The following is a 20749-nucleotide window of genomic DNA, read 5'->3' as shown; positions in this document are numbered from 1 at the left end:
CTAAATCCAATAACTTTTCACATTAATAGCTGTTCATATTCAACAATATTTATCAATGTCTCAAAAGACATTTTAACTTTTACCTCTATGTGTCAATGATGTGACTATTATAAAGAACCAATTTCTTACATTTATAATATACTTTTTAGTCAATTTTTCATATTTTGGAAGTGAAACAACCATTTAAGGTGCTCCAGAAAAATGAAAGTTCCAATGCTTCTCAATGATGAACACTAAATTTTCTATCAAACAAGTTTAAAATACTATTACTGACTTCGTAAGTTTTTTCCCAGAATAAAACAGATAAAAAATTAGATCAATTGGTTTTGCTTTGAACACTATCAGAGAAAAATGGCAATTACAGTATAAAAAATTTTTGTTTTAGAAATAAGATGTTTTTTTATTTTTCCTTTAAATACTATTTCAAAATTAGGTTGTTTTCAGAAGTGAGATCATTTCAAATGGATAGAGAAAACTGAAATAAATTTTATTAATTTTACAGATATGTCTTAACTTTTTACTATATATACAAGATACTAGCAGGGGCTGGGATGTAGCTCAGTGGTAGAACACTGGCCTAGCAAACATAAAGCCCTGCATTCAATCTCCAGCACTATAAAAACAAACAAAACACCAGACATGACAGGAAACATAAACAAATACATAAAGCTATCAGTCTCTACCATTAAAGTACTCACAACCTAAAGGGAAAAAAAAAATTGACAGTGGGAACAACCATCACAGGACATAAATCTTCTCCAAATACTGAAGTAGTAAGAATAACAGAAATGAACATTGTGATCCACAAATCCTTAAAGATTTCCAAGATTCATTCAGGGAGAATCTATGAGATCAAAACTATTTTTACAATAATACTAAGACATCATTTTCCTTTTTCACTGGATTAACAACTGCACTGATGATACAAAAGCATTGTGGATAAAACTGCTGGCACCTGAGAATCAAGGCAGTGACACCAACTAAACTGCAGTAGCAATTATTATATTCTTTAATCTATATGCTAATATAAAAAAGAACCATGAATTTCACTTAAGAATATTTTTGAAGGGCTGGGGGTTGTGGCTCAGTGGTAGAGAACATGTCTAGAATGTGTGAGGTTCAATCCTTAGCAACACATATTAATAAACAAAATAAGGTATTGTGTCCATCTACAACTAAAAAATGTTTAAAAAGAATATCTTTGAGCAGTAAAATTAATCTTATTAAATCTCAACTCTGCCATACACAATAAAAAATTACTCTGTGTAGTAAAAGGGAACATATGCATAAAGCACTTCTATTGTAAACAGAAGTACGGTGATTATTTTGAGTTTGGAAAAGCCAAGTTTATATAGCAAGTTTGAGTGATTTAGTTGATTTCCAACCCATGGAAAGCCAGAAAGATGACTCACAAATAAAAACTAGCCAGTGTTGCATAGTCAGCAGATATTTTCTCTATAAAAATGAACAAAGTGAGCTTGTGGCTACAAGAAAAATAATTGATAGTACTTGCTGCTAATAATTAAATTCAAACGTGCAAGTGAAAAATAAGAATTTTACCATCATGAACCTGACAGCTTCCTGATAATCAAAATTTCTTCTGATGAGATAGATGGTAATATGAACAAACATGTTTTTTTATATTGATGATAAACGTGTCTACATTATGAAGATGTGTTTGACTCAGCAAAATAGTATTTTCCAAATGACCAATTGTATAATATCACAAAACTTTTGTTTTGGTACTAGAGAGGGTACTTTATCCCAAACTACATTCCTAGTCCTTTTTAGTATTTTTAAAATTTTTTTCAGAAAGGGTTTTGTTAAATTGACCCTGAACTTGAAATCCTCCTGCCTCAGCCTCCCAAATTACTGGGATTACAAGCATGCACTACCATGCCTAGAGTAAGGAATATTCTTAAAGGCTCATAATAAACCTAAATTATATCTGAGAACAAATTTAGATTTAAAAGTTCTAATATTGGCTAGAGACATAGCTCAGTGTTATAGTGCTTACCTAACATGCGTGAGGCCATGGACTCAATCCCTAGTACCACTACCACCTCAACAAAAAATTCTAAAATTCCTCCAGATTAGGATCTTTAAGTTTTATAAAAAGCATTTTTTCTTGTTTGATTGGTGTTTTGGTGCCGGGGCCTTCTGCATGCAATGCAAGCACTCTACCAACTAAGCTATATCCTATATAAAAGCCTTTTTAAAGAGGCTCAAAATATTCATTTCAAACAATTCATCTCAAAACATTTACTTCATTGTTAAATAAAATTATTTTAAAAACCCTTTAAAAGTATGACAATTAAATATTACCTGAGAGAAATAAAATGATAATTTTCCCCAAATAACTCTCAAGAAATAAAAATTACTCAATAATTAGTACAAAAATACCACATAATAGAAAGGTCTGCCAAATTTTGAACCAAGAAACTTCTAACTTACTTCTCAATTGGAAGGACATGAGGTCCAGAGATTGAATAACGATAAAGAAAAGTCAGAAACTTCCTGAATGCATCAAAAAAAGGCCAGTGAGAAAGAAGACAGATGCATTTGTTAGTGTGAATTGTTTTAGAATTATCTGATTTCCCATCTGCCAGGGGTGCTAAACCCAAAAGAAGTCTCTGTTTTTCTGTGAGATTCTCCTCGGAGTACGGTTCATAAAACTGAATAGCAGCACCATAAACCTGCAAAACAAGTAACATATTTAATACATATATTTTGTATCATTTATTCAAATCACATCATCTGTTAAATATTTAGCAGGTGTTTGCCATAAGCCAGGCCAGGTGTCAGGGACTAGGTACACAGTAATGAAAATAACACCCTTGCTTTCTTAGTGTACTTGAGAACTATATAGTAGTATTCTTACATATTCTTTTATTGAAAAAAGGTGTTTTAATTAAATTATACTTTTAAAATAAAGAGTGAAAGTTATGGGCTGGGGTTGTAGCTCCGTGGCAGAGCACTTGCCTCATGCAGGTGAAGCACTGGGTTCGATCCTCAGCACCACATTAAAAAAAATAAAATAAAATAAAGTATATATGTCATCTATAACTAAAAATTTAAAAATTTTTAAAAAGAGTGAAAGTTATTATAACAATATTCTCTGCAAGAAAATGGTTGCAATTATTTAATAGAAAGTTTTAGATAAGAAAATATTAATTCCAAATTTGAGAAATTCACTGAATTTCTCTGGACTTCAAGGTCTCCCTTCCACCTATGAGTCTATGATTCCAGGGCAAGGGATGTATATCAGTGGTGGAGTGCTTGTTTCATATGCACAAGGCCCTGAGTTTGATCCCTAGCATGGGATAGGGGAAAAGCTATGATTCTAAATCATGTTATATACTCAATAATGTCTTTTGAATTACTTTGAAAGCTTCTTTATCACAGAAAATGAACCAATGAAGGATCATCATTTGATATTCACGAAAAAAGCATGTGGAAAGATGACAGAGTAAAAATTAATTCTTATTTCTCTGGATACAGTTGTTTTAACCAATTGGAAGAAGTATATGTATAATGGATTCTATTTAACCATTCCTTTTTCTGTTATTCCTTGCAATATATAAAATTTAAGATTTGAAAATGTACAAGAAATCTGCAAACACTTTTATTAAAATACAAAGTACCTTTTCAGCTGAGGCTCCAGTTAACACAAATGTAGAAAACACAGGGAGAGGGTATTTGCTATTTGATGGCCAACATTCAATAGTTGCACCCATTGGTAAACAAAAAAGGGGAACAGATTCTGGTAGTGAAAATGATTCGTAATCTTCTTGAGGGTATCTACAAATTAGACCTATGAAAATAATGATAAATATTAGGTCATCATCTCTTGAATTTAGGTGCTCATAATCTGAACGATAATAAATTTGTTTTATTATTTCACATTGTACATATGTTCATCAAATAACTGAATGCTTCAGCAGGATTCATGTAGATTTTAATTCTCGAACATTAAAACTATTAAAATTGACTAAATGCTTAATATTTATCAAGCTTTATCTACAAAGGTTAGTGTGGAGACCAACTTTACATGTGACTAAGTCACACTCCCCAGCTGGGTGCTGAGGCGCTCAGTCGCAGAAATGTGGCAGAGCTTTCCCCACCCTTCTTGGGTTTGATGGTCAGTGTCTCGTGCATGGGTGTGTCTTGCTACAGCCCCATGGGTGAAGCTATACTCACCTGTTCCTTTGTAATATAACCCCTTTCCCTGTTTAGGATAGAATCTTCCATAGAAGTGCCTTGTGTGTGTCCCCTTCTCTTACTGTGCTCTTGGGTGTGGCCTACCCAGGTGTCAGTCAACCTGCTGACAGTGGACATCATCAAGATAGACTCAGCCCCCTGAAACCTGACCCCTTGCCTCATTTGAATAGCTTCTCCTCAATAAAAGGGGTCAGTGCATGCTCTAGCTCAGCTCTTTCTCTCTCCCTGCGGACCCTTAAGGTCAGAGGAGCCGTCACAGGGACCCCAAAGAAAAAGGTATTTGTGTCTCTTGTGTGGTTATTTCGTGTAGCCCAATTAGCCCAGTTTAACTGGAGTGACCTCTGAGCCTTTTATTCACAAGAACAGAAACCCAGCAGGTTAGGTTAAGGCTAACAAAAAGGACAATCCTGTAGAAACACATATACACTCCTAAAAATTCAGTTTATGGCCACAAACCATAAAGCATATTTTTTGAAATTTTCAATATGGTTATTTGCATATATTCACTCCACCAGTTCTCAATAACTTTCCCTCGTGGGACTTTTTATACATTAAAATATACATCTCATAGAAGTGTATATACTTTCTAGCACAAATGCAAAAAAATTCTCAAAAAAATAGCAGTTATCTATTTATGACATCATCAAAATAATGTTAACTCAAACTCAACTTCTAAATAATCCCAGCTATTATAAAAAGTTTGAGCTTTAAGTAGCCTATAATTTTGCATTAGGTAGACTAGTCTTAAAAATGGCCCATGCATCTTCTATTGAACAAATTCTAGGAGCAGGGCCTTATATTACATTTTGTGGGACTAGAAACAGAAAACAGGTTGCCATCTCTGAAGCTCTTAAAGACAAAAGGAAATCATCACTAGATGTGGCCACAAAACAAAATGATAAACTGGGAATAAGAGTAGTTAGTTCTACCACTAGGGAGAATAGAAAACTAAGAGTGCAGGACTCTAATTTTAAAAGGCTGAATCTGCAATCTTATAATTAAGATCTGTATGTTTGGTATTTTGAGGTCTCTGGAAATTGAACATTTCAGGTTGGGACTGTAGCTCAGGCATAGAGCGCTTGCCTAACACATTTGAGGCACCACATAAAAATAAAAATAAATAAAACAAATAAAGATATTGTGTCCATCTACAACTAAGAAAAAAAAGAAAGTAAATACTTCAACAGTGTAACATAAACCTACAAATTAGTTTACAATATTTTTCATTTTTGTGAAATATAATTACATATAAACTACTGAATTTGACTAAATCTATTGTAAATATTTTAAAAGATAAAGAAAAATATATAGCTTTCCCCTATTTTCTTATTTTTACATTTTAGTATTTTATTTTTTCTATTTATTGATTTATTTTAGTTATATATAAGATTAGGATTCATTTTGACAAGTTTATAAAAGCATGGAACATTAAGTTGTTTTGATTCAGTTCCCAGTACTTCCCATTTCCCTCCCCTCTTCCCTCTCACTGTTCCCTTTCCTCTATCCTATTGATATTTTTGCTATTTACTTATAGTTTTTTCTTACATTAGTATTGTGTGTATTGCACATGATGGTGATTCACTGCAGTATATTCATACATGTACATAGGAAAATTAGGTCAGATTCATCCCACTGTTCTTATCTCTTCTCCCTACTCCCCTTTTTTTAAAATGTGGTTTTTTAGATGTTGATGGATATTTATTTATTTACATGTGGTGCTGAGAATTGAACCCAGACAAGCATTCTACCACTGAGCCACAATTCTAGTCCTATCCCTTCCCTTTAATACTCTTTGTCTACACCGCTCTTCTATTCTATTTTTCATCCCCCACCCCCTTATTATAGATTAGCTTCTGTGTATCAGAGAAAACATTCAACCTTTGACTTTTGGGGACTGGCTTATTTCACCTGGAATGATAATCTCCAGTTCCATCCATTTCCCAGCAAATGCTATACTCTCCCTCCCTCTTTCTCTCCATACACACACACACACACACACACACACACATAATCACATTTTCTTTATCTATTCATCTGTTGAAGGTTATTTAGTTTGGTTCCACAGTTTGGCTATTATGAATTGTGCTGCTATAAACATTGATGTGTCTGCATCACTGTACTAAGCTGAATTTATTTTTTTTAATATTTATTTTTTAGGTGGACATGGACACAACACAATGCCTTTATTTTTATGTGGTGGTGAGGATCGAATCCGGGTCCCACCCGTGCTAGGTGAGCGCTCTACCACTGAGCCACAATCCCAGTCCCTATGCTGATTTTAAATCTTTTGGATATATACCAAGGCATACGATAGCTGGGTAATAAGACAGTTCTATTTCTAGTTTTTTGAGGAATCTCCATTGCTGAGGGCCATTACCAAGTAGGAATGACGCATCGAAATTTCCTTGCCAAGCGTACCCCATGCTGCTTAGAGGACATTTGATGGAACATTGCATGCATGCTTTAATAAGGTGACCTTGCTCAAGGACCAAGGCGGATCTGGGTTTAGAGCTGATCAGGTTTGAGGAAGTAACCGGCTCCTTGAGTTTAAGGCGTTGCCAGTTTAAGATAATGGGTTTTAGGGAAGTTGGCGGTTGAAGATTATTGCTGGGATTAGGGTGTTCCTGCTGCTTGTTCCCGTTGAGTTCTCGTGAGATTAAAAGGGGATTTGGAGAGAGCCTCGTGGAGTAGGTGGTTGGTGCGGGAGACAGCAGAACGCGTTTGCCCCTGGACCTGTGTGGAGGTGGTGTGAGAGCTGGAATAAAGAATTGCTGTTTGAACCTACAAAGCTGTGAGTGCCTCGTGATTCTGGTGCCAAGCCGAGACATTGGCCTTTGGCATTATGGTGGTCCGTACGTGGGATGTCTGAAGCTTGGGGGTAAGTGAATTTGCTCGATCCTGAAGGAGAGCAAAAAAATGGGTGACCATTTCAAAAAACAACGTGTTCTTGTTTTGATTTATTTTGTTTTTATTTCAAGTTGCCTGTTCCTAGAACTTTCTCAGGCAAACTGGGGAAAATGGTTGACTCGAGGTTTGAAGTTGTTTGCCTCCAAGGAAGAGAAATTGTTAGAGAAAGGAGGCACCCCAGTGAGACCAAGAACAACTAGGGCATATGTTGATACAATACAAAAATGTAGCCCATGGCTTTTTAAAGACAGGTTATTAAGTATATCAATAGGACCATCATGGTATCCTGTAGAAGGATTTTTCTTCAACAAGAAAGAGATGGCTAGTTCTGTTTACCAGACTTGTTTAAGATTTTGGTTTTTACAGACATCTGATTAATTTACAAAGCTAAAGTGTTAAAATATCAACCACTAGATATGAAATCAAGTACTCTTTACTTATTAAGTTCCATAAGGTAATATATTTAAACATTATGTGTGTTTTCATAAATTGGTGAATGGAAAAAGGTTTAATATTGCTTTGGTCTGTGTCTTTGCTGAACAAGGTTACTAAGAGTTAAGATTCTATCATGTGTAATTTATATACAGAGAGTATAAGAAGTTTCAGTTGGGTTTCAATTACAGTATAATAGTACCTCAGAAAACATAAAAGTATTTCATCTTATTAAAGTGGAGTAATTTTATAAGGGTTGTTTCAGAATGTGAATTTATAAAAAGTGTTAATGGTTAAAAAAGGCATATAAAAAGGTTCAAGATGTGGAAATATATTTTAATATAAAAGGTTAAAGGTTAAATAAATGTTTCTAGATGAGATAATCTCTGTGTGGTAAAAAGTTGTAAAAGGTCATTTTAAAAGATTTTGAGGAAACTAGACTTACTTTAAAAGCTTGAGAAAGGAAGAAAGAAGAAAAAAGGTATTTGTACATGGCAGATTGAGACAAAGCTTCTCAATGGAGTTAAAAAAAAGCCTTTGGTTGAAGGGCAGCCATGTAAACTAATATTAAGCGATTTAAACAGAATCTAAGCCTCATTTAAAAGAGTGAAGCTGTAGGTGGTGAAAAAGTACATTTAAAAGTACAGTATAGATGATAATTGAAAGGCTTTAAAAGGTTAAATTGAAGGTGGTCGAGATACCTTCATGGCGGATAAAAGATTGCTTTACTCATCAAACTACTTATTAAACTAAAAAGAGGGAGATGAGATAATCTTTGTGTGGTAAAGTAAAAAGTTGTAAAATGTCTAAATAAGTTGCAAAAGGGTTTAAAAGGTCAAATTGAAGGTGGTTAAGATGCCTTCATGATGGAGAAAAAAAATATAACCCATGAAAATGGGAAGATAATAAGATAAAAGATATTTAGATAAAGAAGATTAAAATTTGAAGTGGAAAACTTCAAAAACAGAAGTACAGGAAGGTAAAAGAGAGAGAGAAGATGTAGAAAGATAAAAAAGATATAGGAAGATAAAAAAGATGTAGAAAGACAAAAATTTTAAGCCCACAAAATAGAAAACAAAAGAAAACTAGGAGAGAAAAAAGCAACTAAGGGTAAATATAAAAACCTTAGAAGAAAAGTAGAAGATAGAAATAAGATAAAAAATGGTTGAAAATGTCAAGTAAAGGTATTTCAGATAGAAAATGCAAAAGGCTAAGACAACTATGGTTTAAAACCACATCTAAAAATTATAAGGACTAAAATAATTCTAAAAAGTAAGGCAGAATGCTTTTGAAAGACTTAAATTTAAAAGGATCTTCTAGGGGTATATATCCCCCAAAGATAAACTTAAAATAACCCTTTTTTTACTCTAAACTTTCTAAATTTGGATTCATCAGGACTTAGTGCTGCGGAAAGACATATGTATCCGAAAAATGTACATAAGCCTAAGGTACTTTGGAAAGATATTCTAACAGGACAATGGAAAGGTCCCGACCCAGTTATTGTCTGGAGTCGGGGTTCCGTTTGTGTGTTCCCACAGGGAGAACAGCAGCCGATTTGGATTCCAGAGAGGTTAACCAAAACAATTTCTACAGAAAAAGAAGATGATTTGACTGAAATCCATAACAGCTGAAATCCAGAGCTCCAGCTTGGCTATTCTTACATCTGCGACAGTGATTTACCACGGTGCTTTTTTCAATATCTATTTTATTATTGCATTTTTCCCACATCATAAAGTTCTATTTTATTTTTGAGCTCATACAAACCTAGGTTAATGTTTTTCTGATCAGTTTTGTTTTTTGACTGTTTTTTATTTTTTGACTGGAGTTTTTAAACATTGCAATGGAGATTTTACCTAGGTAAAGCTACAAGGCCGTTATTATTGTCTTATGTGTTGTATGTTATGTCTGCACTGTTTTGTGTTGCATGTCAGTATGTGTGTATGTCCATATTTTTATATGAGGAGCGCTCATGAAAAAATGGATCCGAATTTTTTTTTTTTATTCACGTGATTTAAGTGGTTTAATCTAATTAGGTAAACAGCTGTTAATGATTGTTTTCAAGGGTGGTTAATAGATCTGTTTGCTTACTATTGTTTTTAAAGGTGATTAACAGATCTGTTTGTTTACTTTCACTTTTCCTTTTCATTATATTTAATAATTCTGTTCAGGATAATGTCTCTTTAACATCATTGCCAGAATTCCCATCTCCATCCCAGTGCCGGTGAAGACAAAGAAAACCAAACTACAGCTTCTATGATAGCTACCACAGTAAACTGTATAAACTGATGCATCAATGAATATAACTCAACAAGTAATGCTCAATCAAGGACTTGATTTACTTTGGGAGGAAATGGAGTTCCGATTTGAACTGCCTGCAGAACTTGCCTGGACTATATATCAGTTGCATGCATTGTGAACTATCGTCTGGTGCAGCGAATTGTGGTACTGCTGGCATATTTTTGCTGATGGTGTCACCAGTGATGCAATTTCCTTGCCAGCGCACCCCATGTTAATTGTGGTAATGCTGACATCTTTGCTGATGGTGTCACCAGTGATGCAATTTTTCCAAAGGAGCCGTCAATTGGCTTGGTGTCGTGGCATTTCTGTATCTTCCTCCCTTCTACTAGTGATGGTCTAAAATTTGGGGGCCAACAGAGGTGAGGCAAGAACCTCACCCCCCCACTGGCACCAAGGTTAAATTTGGGGGCCAACAGAGGTGAGGCAAGAACCTCACCCCCCCACTGGTGCTTAGGCCTATCCACAAGCATGGCTGAATGCTGGACCGGTAGTCAGCGACGGGTTGATCTGATTGCAGTGGATTCAACCTAAGACAGGGGACTGACGCCTAGAGGTCAGTTCATCCGATGATGGGTAAGAACCATATGTTGAATTGGACAACCTACCAGGCACGGTCCTAAGCCGCATTGCTTGTTGTTTAATTAATCAGAAGGGGGGAGATGCTGAGGGCCATTACCAAGTAGGAATGACGCATCGAAATTTCCTTGCCAAGCGTACCCCATGCTGCTTAGAGGACATTTGATGGAACATTGCATGCATGCTTTAATAAGGTGACCTTGCTCAAGGACCAAGGCGGATCTGGGTTTAGAGCTGATCAGGTTTGAGGAAGTAACCGGCTCCTTGAGTTTAAGGCGTTGCCAGTTTAAGATAATGGGTTTTAGGGAAGTTGGCGGTTGAAGATTATTGCTGGGATTAGGGTGTTCCTGCTGCTTGTTCCCGTTGAGTTCTCGTGAGATTAAAAGGGGATTTGGAGAGAGCCTCGTGGAGTAGGTGGTTGGTGCGGGAGACAGCAGAACGCGTTTGCCCCTGGACCTGTGTGGAGGTGGTGTGAGAGCTGGAATAAAGAATTGCTGTTTGAACCTACAAAGCTGTGAGTGCCTCGTGATTCTGGTGCCAAGCCGAGACATTGGCCTTTGGCACTCCATACTGCTTTCCAAAGTGGTTACACTAATTTGCAGTCCTACCAATAATGTATGAGTATACCTTTTTCCCCACATCCTCACCAACACAGTTATTTGTATTCTTGGTAACTGCCATTTTGACTGGAGTGAGATGAAATCTCAATGTAACTTAAAAAAAAATTTGTAGTTGTAAATGGACAGAATGCCTTTATTTTATTTGTTTATTTTTATGTATTGCTAAGGATCAAACCTAGTACCTATACATGCTAGGCAAGCGCTCTGCCACTGAGATACAGACCCAGCCCATTAATGCAGTTTTAATTTGTATTTCCCTAATTGCTAGAAATATTGAACATTTTTTCCATATATTTTTTGACTCTTTACATTAGCTTTTCCCTACTTCCTACAAAGTATGAAATTAAAGAGAAGAGTTACCAGAGAACTGACACCTGCTTATTATTTAAATGTGAGGCTTAAAAAAACATTTTTTTCATATTAATCTTCCAGACAGCATCTAAAAACATATGGATAAGACAAAACTAAGAATCAACAAGATACGGGTTAGAGTCCCAGGACTGATACTAACCTATCATAAACAGGCTTTGTTTCTTTTTTTAACCTTAGCTTACTCCACATGCACATATATATAAAATATGTCCTGAAAAATGTACTTACCAGCTTTGTAAGATATAGTGTTAGTCTTTGCCACCGATTTCTTATAACATAAGTACACTGCAGATCCCCACTGAGTTAAGAGAGAGAAAGAGAGAAATAATATTTAATTTTAAAAGACAGTAACTAGACAAAATATGGCTTCTCCAGATACTATAGTATATATTATCTAAAATGTAGTAACAGATTTTTCTCTGCTAGGTATTTTCATTTTGTTATTCTGTGTTTTATTGGCATCATTGCCCAGTTTTCTTTTGGAAGTAAAATTAAACTGTTGTTGTTGTTATTCCAATAATGTGAGGAAAAGTTGACCTTTTGATACAAAACTAAGCCATAACAATTCAGATAGTTATTCTAAATCCAAGCCTTGAGCAGAAATGATAAATTAAGAAGTATCTATTCATCCGCATACCTTCCATTTGACTCCATACCCCTTCCAGATATTACAAGAATTTTTCTGAAATCTTTTATGCCAAAACTCAAAGAGTTGTAATTTGCTATATCCATTTTCTTATTTCTCATCATTTTCTGAATCCATTCCAAATTGGACCTTTTTTTTTTGGTACCAGTGATTGAACCAATCCCCACCCGTTTTATTTATTTATTTATTTTATAGTTGTAGATGGACAGCCTTTATTTGTTTATTTTTTATGTGGTGCTGAGGATGAAACCCAGCACCTCACACATGCTATGCAAGCCCAATGCCACTGAGCTATAGCCCCACTGCTTATTTATTTATTTATTTATTTTGAGAGAGGGTTTCAGCTAAGTGTCTGAGGCTGGCTTTGATTTTGCAATCCACCTGCCTCAGCCTCCTGAGTCACTGAGATTGCAGGTATGCACCACCACATCTGGCTAGGCCTCTTTTTACACACCTGAGCTAAGAGTGAGGTCTTTTAAAAATAACATATAATAATTGTACATATTTATAAGGTATAATGTGATATTTTAATACATGTATATAAAGTGTAGTGACGTAAGAGTGATTTTTACATTTTTAAAGGGTTTAAAATGTGGTTTTTTAGATGTTTATAAGGGCCTGGACTAGGCTTGTGGCAATGAAGTGGGTGAGAAGTGGTAAAGTTCAAGTTATGTTTTAAAATTAGTCAATAGAGTTTACAGAAGAACAGAATGAGTAGTAGAATTCTAAGAAAGGTTAGGATTATTCTAAGGATAATTAGTCTGATTATTAGTCTGAGTAACTAGAAAAGTAGAATTTCTATTTGAAGGCTATGGAGTTCAGCAGATTTGGAAAGACACAGTAGGAGTCCAATATTGATAATGTGAAATTTGAGATATTCTATTAAATAAGATACCTAAAAAGAAATAATAAATGAGAGAAATCCAGGTTAGACACATAAACATAGATGGCATCCACACATAGCCTGTATTTAAATAATCAGATCATCAAGGGAATGAGTTTAGATGGTGAAGATAAATGGAGTGAGGATTGAACCCAGGGGCACTCCAATACACAGGAGTTTGGGTGACAGAAAGGCATCTGCAAAGGCAGAAAAGTAATGATGGGTGATATAGTAAGAAAAACAAGGTAGGGCTGGGGTTGTGGCTCAGAGGGAGAACGCTCGCCTCGCATGCGTGAGGCACCAGGTTTGATCTTCAGCACCACATAAAAATAAAACAAAGATATTGTGTCCACCTTTAACTAAAAATAAATATTATAAAAAAAAAAAAGAAAAACAAGCTAGTACATGAGAGAGAATACATCCTGTCTTCCTGCCATGGTTTCATGAAAAAAAAAAAAAAGATCACCTATATCAAAACTTTCTAAAAAATTGAGACACGAAACTGATAATTGGACTCAACAAGAAATCTTGATGGAATGATAGAGACAAAATAAGCAGAGTCAAAGTGAGGAATGGGACAAAATGTACTCAACTCTTTTGAAAAGTTTTATTATTAAGAACAATGGAAGGAGCAACAGAAGGAGGAAAATATGGGACCAAAAAATTTTGTAAAGATATCTTGCAGTATACTACTTTGGATTCTGTAGGAAATAAATTTTGATAGGGAAAATCTGATGATTCAAAAAATATTAGGGAGAGTTGCTGAAGCCAAGACCTCAAAGCTGTGTATAGTATGGAACCCAGCACACAAGTTGGGGGTGGGGGTAGTTAGAGACAGCATATTGCTTTTGCAGTTAAAAAAGAATAGTTATGGCTTTTGGGGGAGGGGGGAGTTGGTACTGAGGATTGAACTTAGAGGCACTTAAAACTCTGAGGTTCATCCCCAGCCTTTTTATATATATATTTTAATAAATATATATATATATATATATATATATATATTTTTTTAGAGACAGGGTCTCACTGAGTTTCTTAGGGCCTTACTAAGTTGTTGAGGCTAGCTTTGAACTCATGATCCTCCTGCCTCAGCCTCCTGAGCTGCTGGGATTACAGGCATGTGCTACCACGGCTGGCCAGGTTTTTTAATATTTTTTTAAAAAAGGGTTTTGCATAGCTTCTTTTGAAAATACAACTAAAATACTTTCTGAAAATGAAATAGCCAACATCTTCAAAAACATATTTTTCAAGTCTGTGATTATGCTATGTTTTTTTCAAGAAAAGATTCATTTAGAATTATGCTTTTTTTCCTCCAGTGGTTAACTTTACCAGTGCAAAAGAATCACTTACCATACTATTATTGAGATTCTTGTCGACTTTGCAGAATGTGTGTGGTGGACTTTCTCCTTTACTGGGTATAATAATACATATGTCTGTGACAGCCAATGTATTCTGAGTCACATTTTCAGAGGCTCTTCGATAAGTGACATAAATCCTTTGTGATGAGGTACTGCCACTAATATTTGCAGGATGCCCATAAGGAGTACTTTGAATAATTTCACAACCCTGTTTCAATCTTTCTTTCCAGTCATATAAAACCCTAAAAAATAAATAAATAAATACACAAAGCACCCTTAAATTTGAAAAGTTATATTCTCAGGCATTATAAATTAATTCTAAAATGTAGAAGTGTGGCACACTATATTAGATGTATTAAATTAGACAATTAGATTGTTTATTAAAACCAAGCATCTTCTTTAGAAAAACCAATGTACATTTTGCCCAAAGTTAAAATTTTACAAAAGGTTACATGCCCAGACAGTATAGAACCTTCTTGCACATTTTTATCTCCAATATATCCCTCATCTTTAAGAGTGAGATATTTTTAATTTCTCTAAGAGTTTAATTTCTCCAAGAAAAAGAAAAATAACTTCAAATACATCTTTAATAAGAGTCTGTGTGAAAGGGCTGAAGATAGTAGTGGTAGAGCACTTGCCTGGCAAGCCCAAGTCCCTGGAGTCAATCCCTAGCACCCAGAAAAGAAGGGAAAAAAGGCAGGGTAAAAGACAGCTTTTTTTCTTCTTTACTCTGTGTGGTAAAATCATAAGCTTTTAATAAAGAACAGGCCAAGCATTATTTTTTTAAGTCTTCCAAATTCTTAAAGCACTTGGGAACACCAAGAAAACTTCATACTTACAGATTAGGTTATTTCCTCACAGAATTCACTAACTTCAGAACAAAGTCCTTTACACTGGTTAAAAAAAAAGTTTAAAGCTCTACTACTTTAAATATGTCTCTGATTTTGATATAAAAATGGTTATAACAGGCAACATCTTCAAAATCAATCAAAATTCCTGGAAATGCCATTATATAAACAAATTTAATGCCAAGAATTGGTCACATTATTTTTTCTAATAAAATTATGCCTTCCTAAATAATTATAATTTCTCTTTTTATCCTGGCTCTCAACAATATTTTACTGAAAATTCAGAGTTATATTTGATGTTCAATCACAACTATGTTAACCTTAATGTTAGCTTAAGTGCTTGGTTTTCTTCTTTTTGATCTTCTTTTTCTTTTTTTTTAACCAAAAGAAAAAGAGGAACCTAATAACAGAGAAGATATAAATGGATTCAAGTTCCTGCCAGCTCTTATTAGCTGTTTTATTTCAGTCAATACTTAAACTTCCCTGAGTCTTATACCACTTAAGTATAAAATCAAACATTTTAGCTTTAAAGGATATTATAAAAGAAGTGAAAAGATAAGCCACAGAACAGAAGAAAATATTAACAAACCATATAACTAATAAGAGATTTATCTAAAATACATAAAGAACTAGTACAGCTCAACAAAAAAAGACATCCCAATTAAAAATGGGCAAAGAGGGGCTGGGGATGTGACTCAAGTGGTAACACGCTCGCCTGGCATGCGCGGGGCGCTGTGGGTTCGATCCTCAGCATCACATAAAATAAATTAAAGATGTTATGTCCGCCGAAAACTGAAAAATAAATACTAAAAAATTCTCTCTCTCTCTCTCTCAAAAAAATGGGTAAAGAATTTGAACAGATATTTCTCCAAAAACACACAAATCTGTGGAGTAAGCACATGAGAAGATACTCAACATCATTAGCCATCAGATGAATGCAAATCAAGACTGCAATGATTTATCATCTCACACCCATTAGGGCAGCTATAATTTAAAGGCAAATATGAAATATTATCTAGGATATGAAATATTAGTTGGGATATAGAGAAACTGAAACCCTCATACACCACTTGTGGGAATTCATAATGGTGGAGATGCTTTGGAACATTCTGGCAGTTCCTCAAAAAGTTAAATTCAGGATTACCACAAGACCCTAGCAATTCTACTCTTAGGTTTTTTTCACAAAAATGAAAACATATGTCTACATAAAAACTTATACATGATTATTCAGGAGCATTATTCATATAGCCAAAAAGTACAAGTATCCCAAATATCCATCAATGGATGAATGTATAAATAACGTATGAGCCATATGATAGAATACTATCCAGCCATATGAAGGAATAATGTGTAGACACATACTACAACATGGATGAACACTGAAACCATCATGCTAAGTGAAAGAAACCAGTCATTAAAGACTACATATAGTATTTTTCCATTTGCATGAAACATTCCAAATAGAAAAATCCATAAAAACCGAATGTAAAATGTGATTGCCTAGGGCTGAGCGGTTAGGTGAACTGGGTAGCAACTACTACAAGTACAGGATTTCTTTTGGGCATGATAGAAATGTCTAAAATATATTGTGGTAGTGGTTGTGTAACTCTGTGAATATATTAAAAACTCACTGAATGGTATACTTCAAATGGGTGAATTTTATGCTATGTAATTGTATTTAAGTTGTTACATACAAAAAAAAAAAGTTCAATACAGTACCCTAAGTAAGGCTCTAATCTACCTCAAGATTCTTGTTTGACACATAGTTAAGCATCCATCTAAAATCATTATAATATGCTTAAGGTATTATGTCCATCTAAAAATATTAGAGATAGGCAGAGAGGGATGGAGCTACCATATCTCTATTAATGAACTAAATGAATCATTAACTTTAAAACCTACAAGTATATTATTTGGATCAATAACTATAATTCATTTTTAAAAACTACTTACCCCAGGTCTGTAAGTGGAGGTTTATCTCTTCCTCTTCTATAACAAAGGTAAATCTGGGGACCCACAAGACTCCCATTATTGAGATCCGCTGACAGTCCGGTTGGAGTAACGTCAATGCACACATAATCCCGTGGTACTTCTTCCCCAAGAGATTTAATAATAACTGAAACATCTGTGATAGGTTCTTTTGGTTTAGCTACTTTATGACAGGCATCATTGAAGTGAATTTCTTCTTCAAGAGGTTTTGAAACATCAGTTAGTCCTGCTACAACAAAGTAGTCAGCAACCCGAGGTCCCTTGTCTTCAATCATCTTCCATTACAGAAAGTACATCTAAAAGAAAAATCAGAGTGGTATGGTACTATAATAAGCCAAGTAAAGATAAGTGGTTGGTGTACAAATAAGAACAACAAAACTATTAAAAGAGTAGTAGCTCCAAGCACCACACACACAAAAAAAGAGCAGTAGTATCTCTCTGATATTCATACTAGCATTATATATTTAACCTTTATAAGTAAAGAGCATACATTTTTGTAAGAATGATTATCATCAGCATTTTGTTTATTATAAAAATAATGCATTAATTTCTAATTTTAGCTGGGCATGATGATTCATTCCTGTAAACCCAGAAACTCAGGAGGCTGAGGCAGGAGGATCACAAACTCAAGGCCAGCCAGGCTCAGCAACTTAGTGCAGCCCTAGGCAACTCAGTAAGACCCTGTCTCTAAATAAAATACAAAAAAGGGCTGAGGATGTGGCTCAGTGGTTAAGCACCTCTGGGTTCAATCCCCAGTACCAAACAAACAAAAACAAAAAACAAATAAATAACCACTAGCACAGGAAGATAATAGTTTGTTTCAATCAGACCCTGGGCTGGATTGAATTTAGGCCATGTTCAGGCCTCAGGAAGCTCCATCTGAGAAATTAAGAATAAAAGGGTTCTCAGGCTATTGATATCCCTGGGAAAGCAAAGCAAATGCAAAATCATTCTAGGTCTACTCAACACAAGTTTTCTATAATTTCAGCCCGTATTCTAAAAACACACAAGGAAAAATCCACCATGAATGAGTCTCAGCAAAAGGAAGAATTTCAAATAATAAATGTAAGGAAGAGATTATAACTGTTAATACATGCACATAATAAATTCAAAGGAAAATACACAAAGCAAAATTTATCATATTTGTAAACACTTTAATAATAAAATCTTCTCCAACTGTCAATTATCATTTAACCTTATTTTTTAAACTAGGAGAATATAGTAAACAATACTGTCATTATTCATATACCTCTATTATTGGAAAAATGTTATCTGAAACAGAATTTCCCAGCTCGTGTTTCAGAAGTTATACTTAGTTCCTACAAATGAAAAGAAGGGATTCCAAGGACAAATAAATTAGGTGTATATACTTTACACCTCTTTGGAATATTTACTATGTGGCAGGGAATAGGGGTAAGAGAATAACAAAGCTCAGCAGTCATTTGATAAGGTAGCTGATTAACCTGGCTTAACCCAGAATTTCTGTAGTCTATTTGAGCAATCAATCCCGTTTGACTCCCTAACAACAAGAAAAACCCTTACAACAAGCCTTAGAAAATGCTAGTTTAAAGTAAATAACTGGGGGCTGGGGTTGTGGCTCAGTGGCAGAGCGCTTGCCTAGCACATATGAGGCCCTGGGTTCAATCCTGAGCACCACATAAAAATAAATATATTGTGTCCAACTAAAAAATAAAAAAATTAAAAAGAAAGTAAATAATCTTTCCTATGGACAATAAAAAGCTTAGGGCAAAGAAATTCTTTTTTTTTTTTTTTTAATATTTATTTTTCAGTTCTCGGCGGACACAACATCTTTGTTGGTATGTGGTGCTGAGGATCGAACCCCGGTCGCACGCATGCCAGGCGAGCGCGCTACCGCTTGAGCCACATCCCCAGCCGGCAAAGAAATTCTTTTGTGTAATATATGCTTACTTGTTCATAATTACAACCATTTTCATCACTATCCCAAGTTCATTTTATTTTCTATATTACTAATATCATGAGTTTCCAAAATTCCACCACATTTCTTATAATGTGTATTCACTGTTTAAAGATACTCTGTAAATTCTCTATTTTCTTAGAAAATGAGCCTAAATAAGGATTAAATGTTCCCACTTATTTTATTAAGATGTTACTTAATAAAATAAGATGCCTTATTATTATTAAGATGGCTCCCATGCAACAATTCCTTTAGACACAAGTGCTAAACTTTTCAGATACTCCTCTTAGACCAACATTAAGATGGATGTAATAATCTGTTCTCCTGAGGAGACTATTAAATGCCAACTCATTACTCTCAGGTGACTGCATAAAATATGTGCTCTACCAAACAGCAGTTTTAACCAGTTAACAACCAATTTATTTTTAAAAAGTAGTAAAAAAAAAAAAAAAAAAAACCACAAAACTACTTTTTTTAGTTTTTACCTAACTTTTTAAATCCACTTCATTAGCCTTTAAAAACAAATTTGAATGGCTGTATGATATTTTATTTTATGGCTAAACATTACTGATCTAATTTTATTTATTGCTGATCATTTATAACTTCCATATATTTTGCTAATATTTTTAAATGCTATATAAGTAAATAACCTTGAACATAAACTTCTTGCCACAACTCATTACTTTATAGGATAAATTCATTTAAGTGAAATTATTAGATCACAAATTACATTGCCTCTGAGTTTATGTGCTTTTAAGTGTCTGTGAATTTTAAATTGTAAGTCCTTGATAGATAGTGGTTTTAGAAATTACTTTGGTATAGCACTTTCATTATAACAAATAAATTAAAATATGTTCCTTTTTTCCTAGATTCTAACTTCATGTTATTTAAAGTAAAGAATAAAATCACTATGCCATATAATAGTTTTATGTGTTGCTGTGCAGGAAAAGGGGAAAGAAAATGGAAATAATACCACCATGAAAGCACAGATATTTATAAGCTTTTCTGGAAAATTATTACCTTAGCTTTGGACATAAACAGCTATTATACTGGTAAACAAACATTTGTGAGAAACGGATATAAAAATTGCTTTCCATTAGATCTCCCTGGTTTACAAATTTTAATAATTTGATTTCATTCACAATTGAATATAGTAAATAATGAATAAAAGAGAACAAGGTTTTGTTCTTTATCAGTAAATATAAGAAAAAAATAGAGTATTTGGGGAAAGCAGTCCCAATCACACATGAAACCTAGACTTTTTAATATTATCATCAGAGCAAAAATTTCTACCCAATTAGGAGGTAAATTTAAATTCATTTTTGGAAATTGGGGATCAAAAAAAACTGTTGCATTTGATCCAACAGTTCTCTAAATAATAACAGTAATATAAAACCCTGAAATAACTTAATTCAAGCTAAAATTACAATAACACGTCATTAATCAATGATAGTTTCAAAATTGTTTGACATGCTATAAATAAGATATTCATAAGACATAGACATCCATAAGACAGATATAGATAAGATAGATTTAGATATTCATAAGATAGATATAGACAAGATATTCATAAGATAAAATGTTCACAGGAGTCTTAAACTTCAGACATCTACTTAACTAGTATTTCACTTTAAATGACATTTATTTTCTTTGAAAACAGAACAGG

The 20749-nt window shown here is 34.2% G+C and overlaps 1 protein-coding gene across 7 annotated transcripts in view; it reads right to left on the bottom strand.

Moving 5' to 3' along the window:
* Dennd4a (DENN domain containing 4A) overlaps positions 1–20749 on the bottom strand; it is a 114810-nt gene that overhangs the window by 63232 nt on the left and 30829 nt on the right. For all 7 annotated transcript variants that reach the window (XM_078049443.1, XM_021727663.3, XM_078049444.1 and 4 more), the window contains 5 exons: positions 17112–17443; positions 14303–14552; positions 11655–11724; positions 3645–3814; positions 2455–2696 (listed from right to left, as the gene is read on the bottom strand). In XM_078049443.1, the coding sequence (XP_077905569.1) occupies positions 2455–2696; positions 3645–3814; positions 11655–11724; positions 14303–14552; positions 17112–17422 (1043 nt within the window). In that variant the 5' untranslated portion in view covers positions 17423–17443. The remainder of the gene's footprint in view (positions 1–2454; positions 2697–3644; positions 3815–11654; positions 11725–14302; positions 14553–17111; positions 17444–20749) is intronic.

The sequence above is a fragment of the Ictidomys tridecemlineatus genome, chromosome 5 (genome assembly GCF_052094955.1).
Source record: "Ictidomys tridecemlineatus isolate mIctTri1 chromosome 5, mIctTri1.hap1, whole genome shotgun sequence".
NCBI classification, from domain to species: domain Eukaryota; kingdom Metazoa; phylum Chordata; class Mammalia; order Rodentia; family Sciuridae; genus Ictidomys; species Ictidomys tridecemlineatus.
The sequence above is the reverse complement of the archived record's forward strand: the minus strand, read 5'-3'. Positions and strand labels throughout refer to the sequence as shown.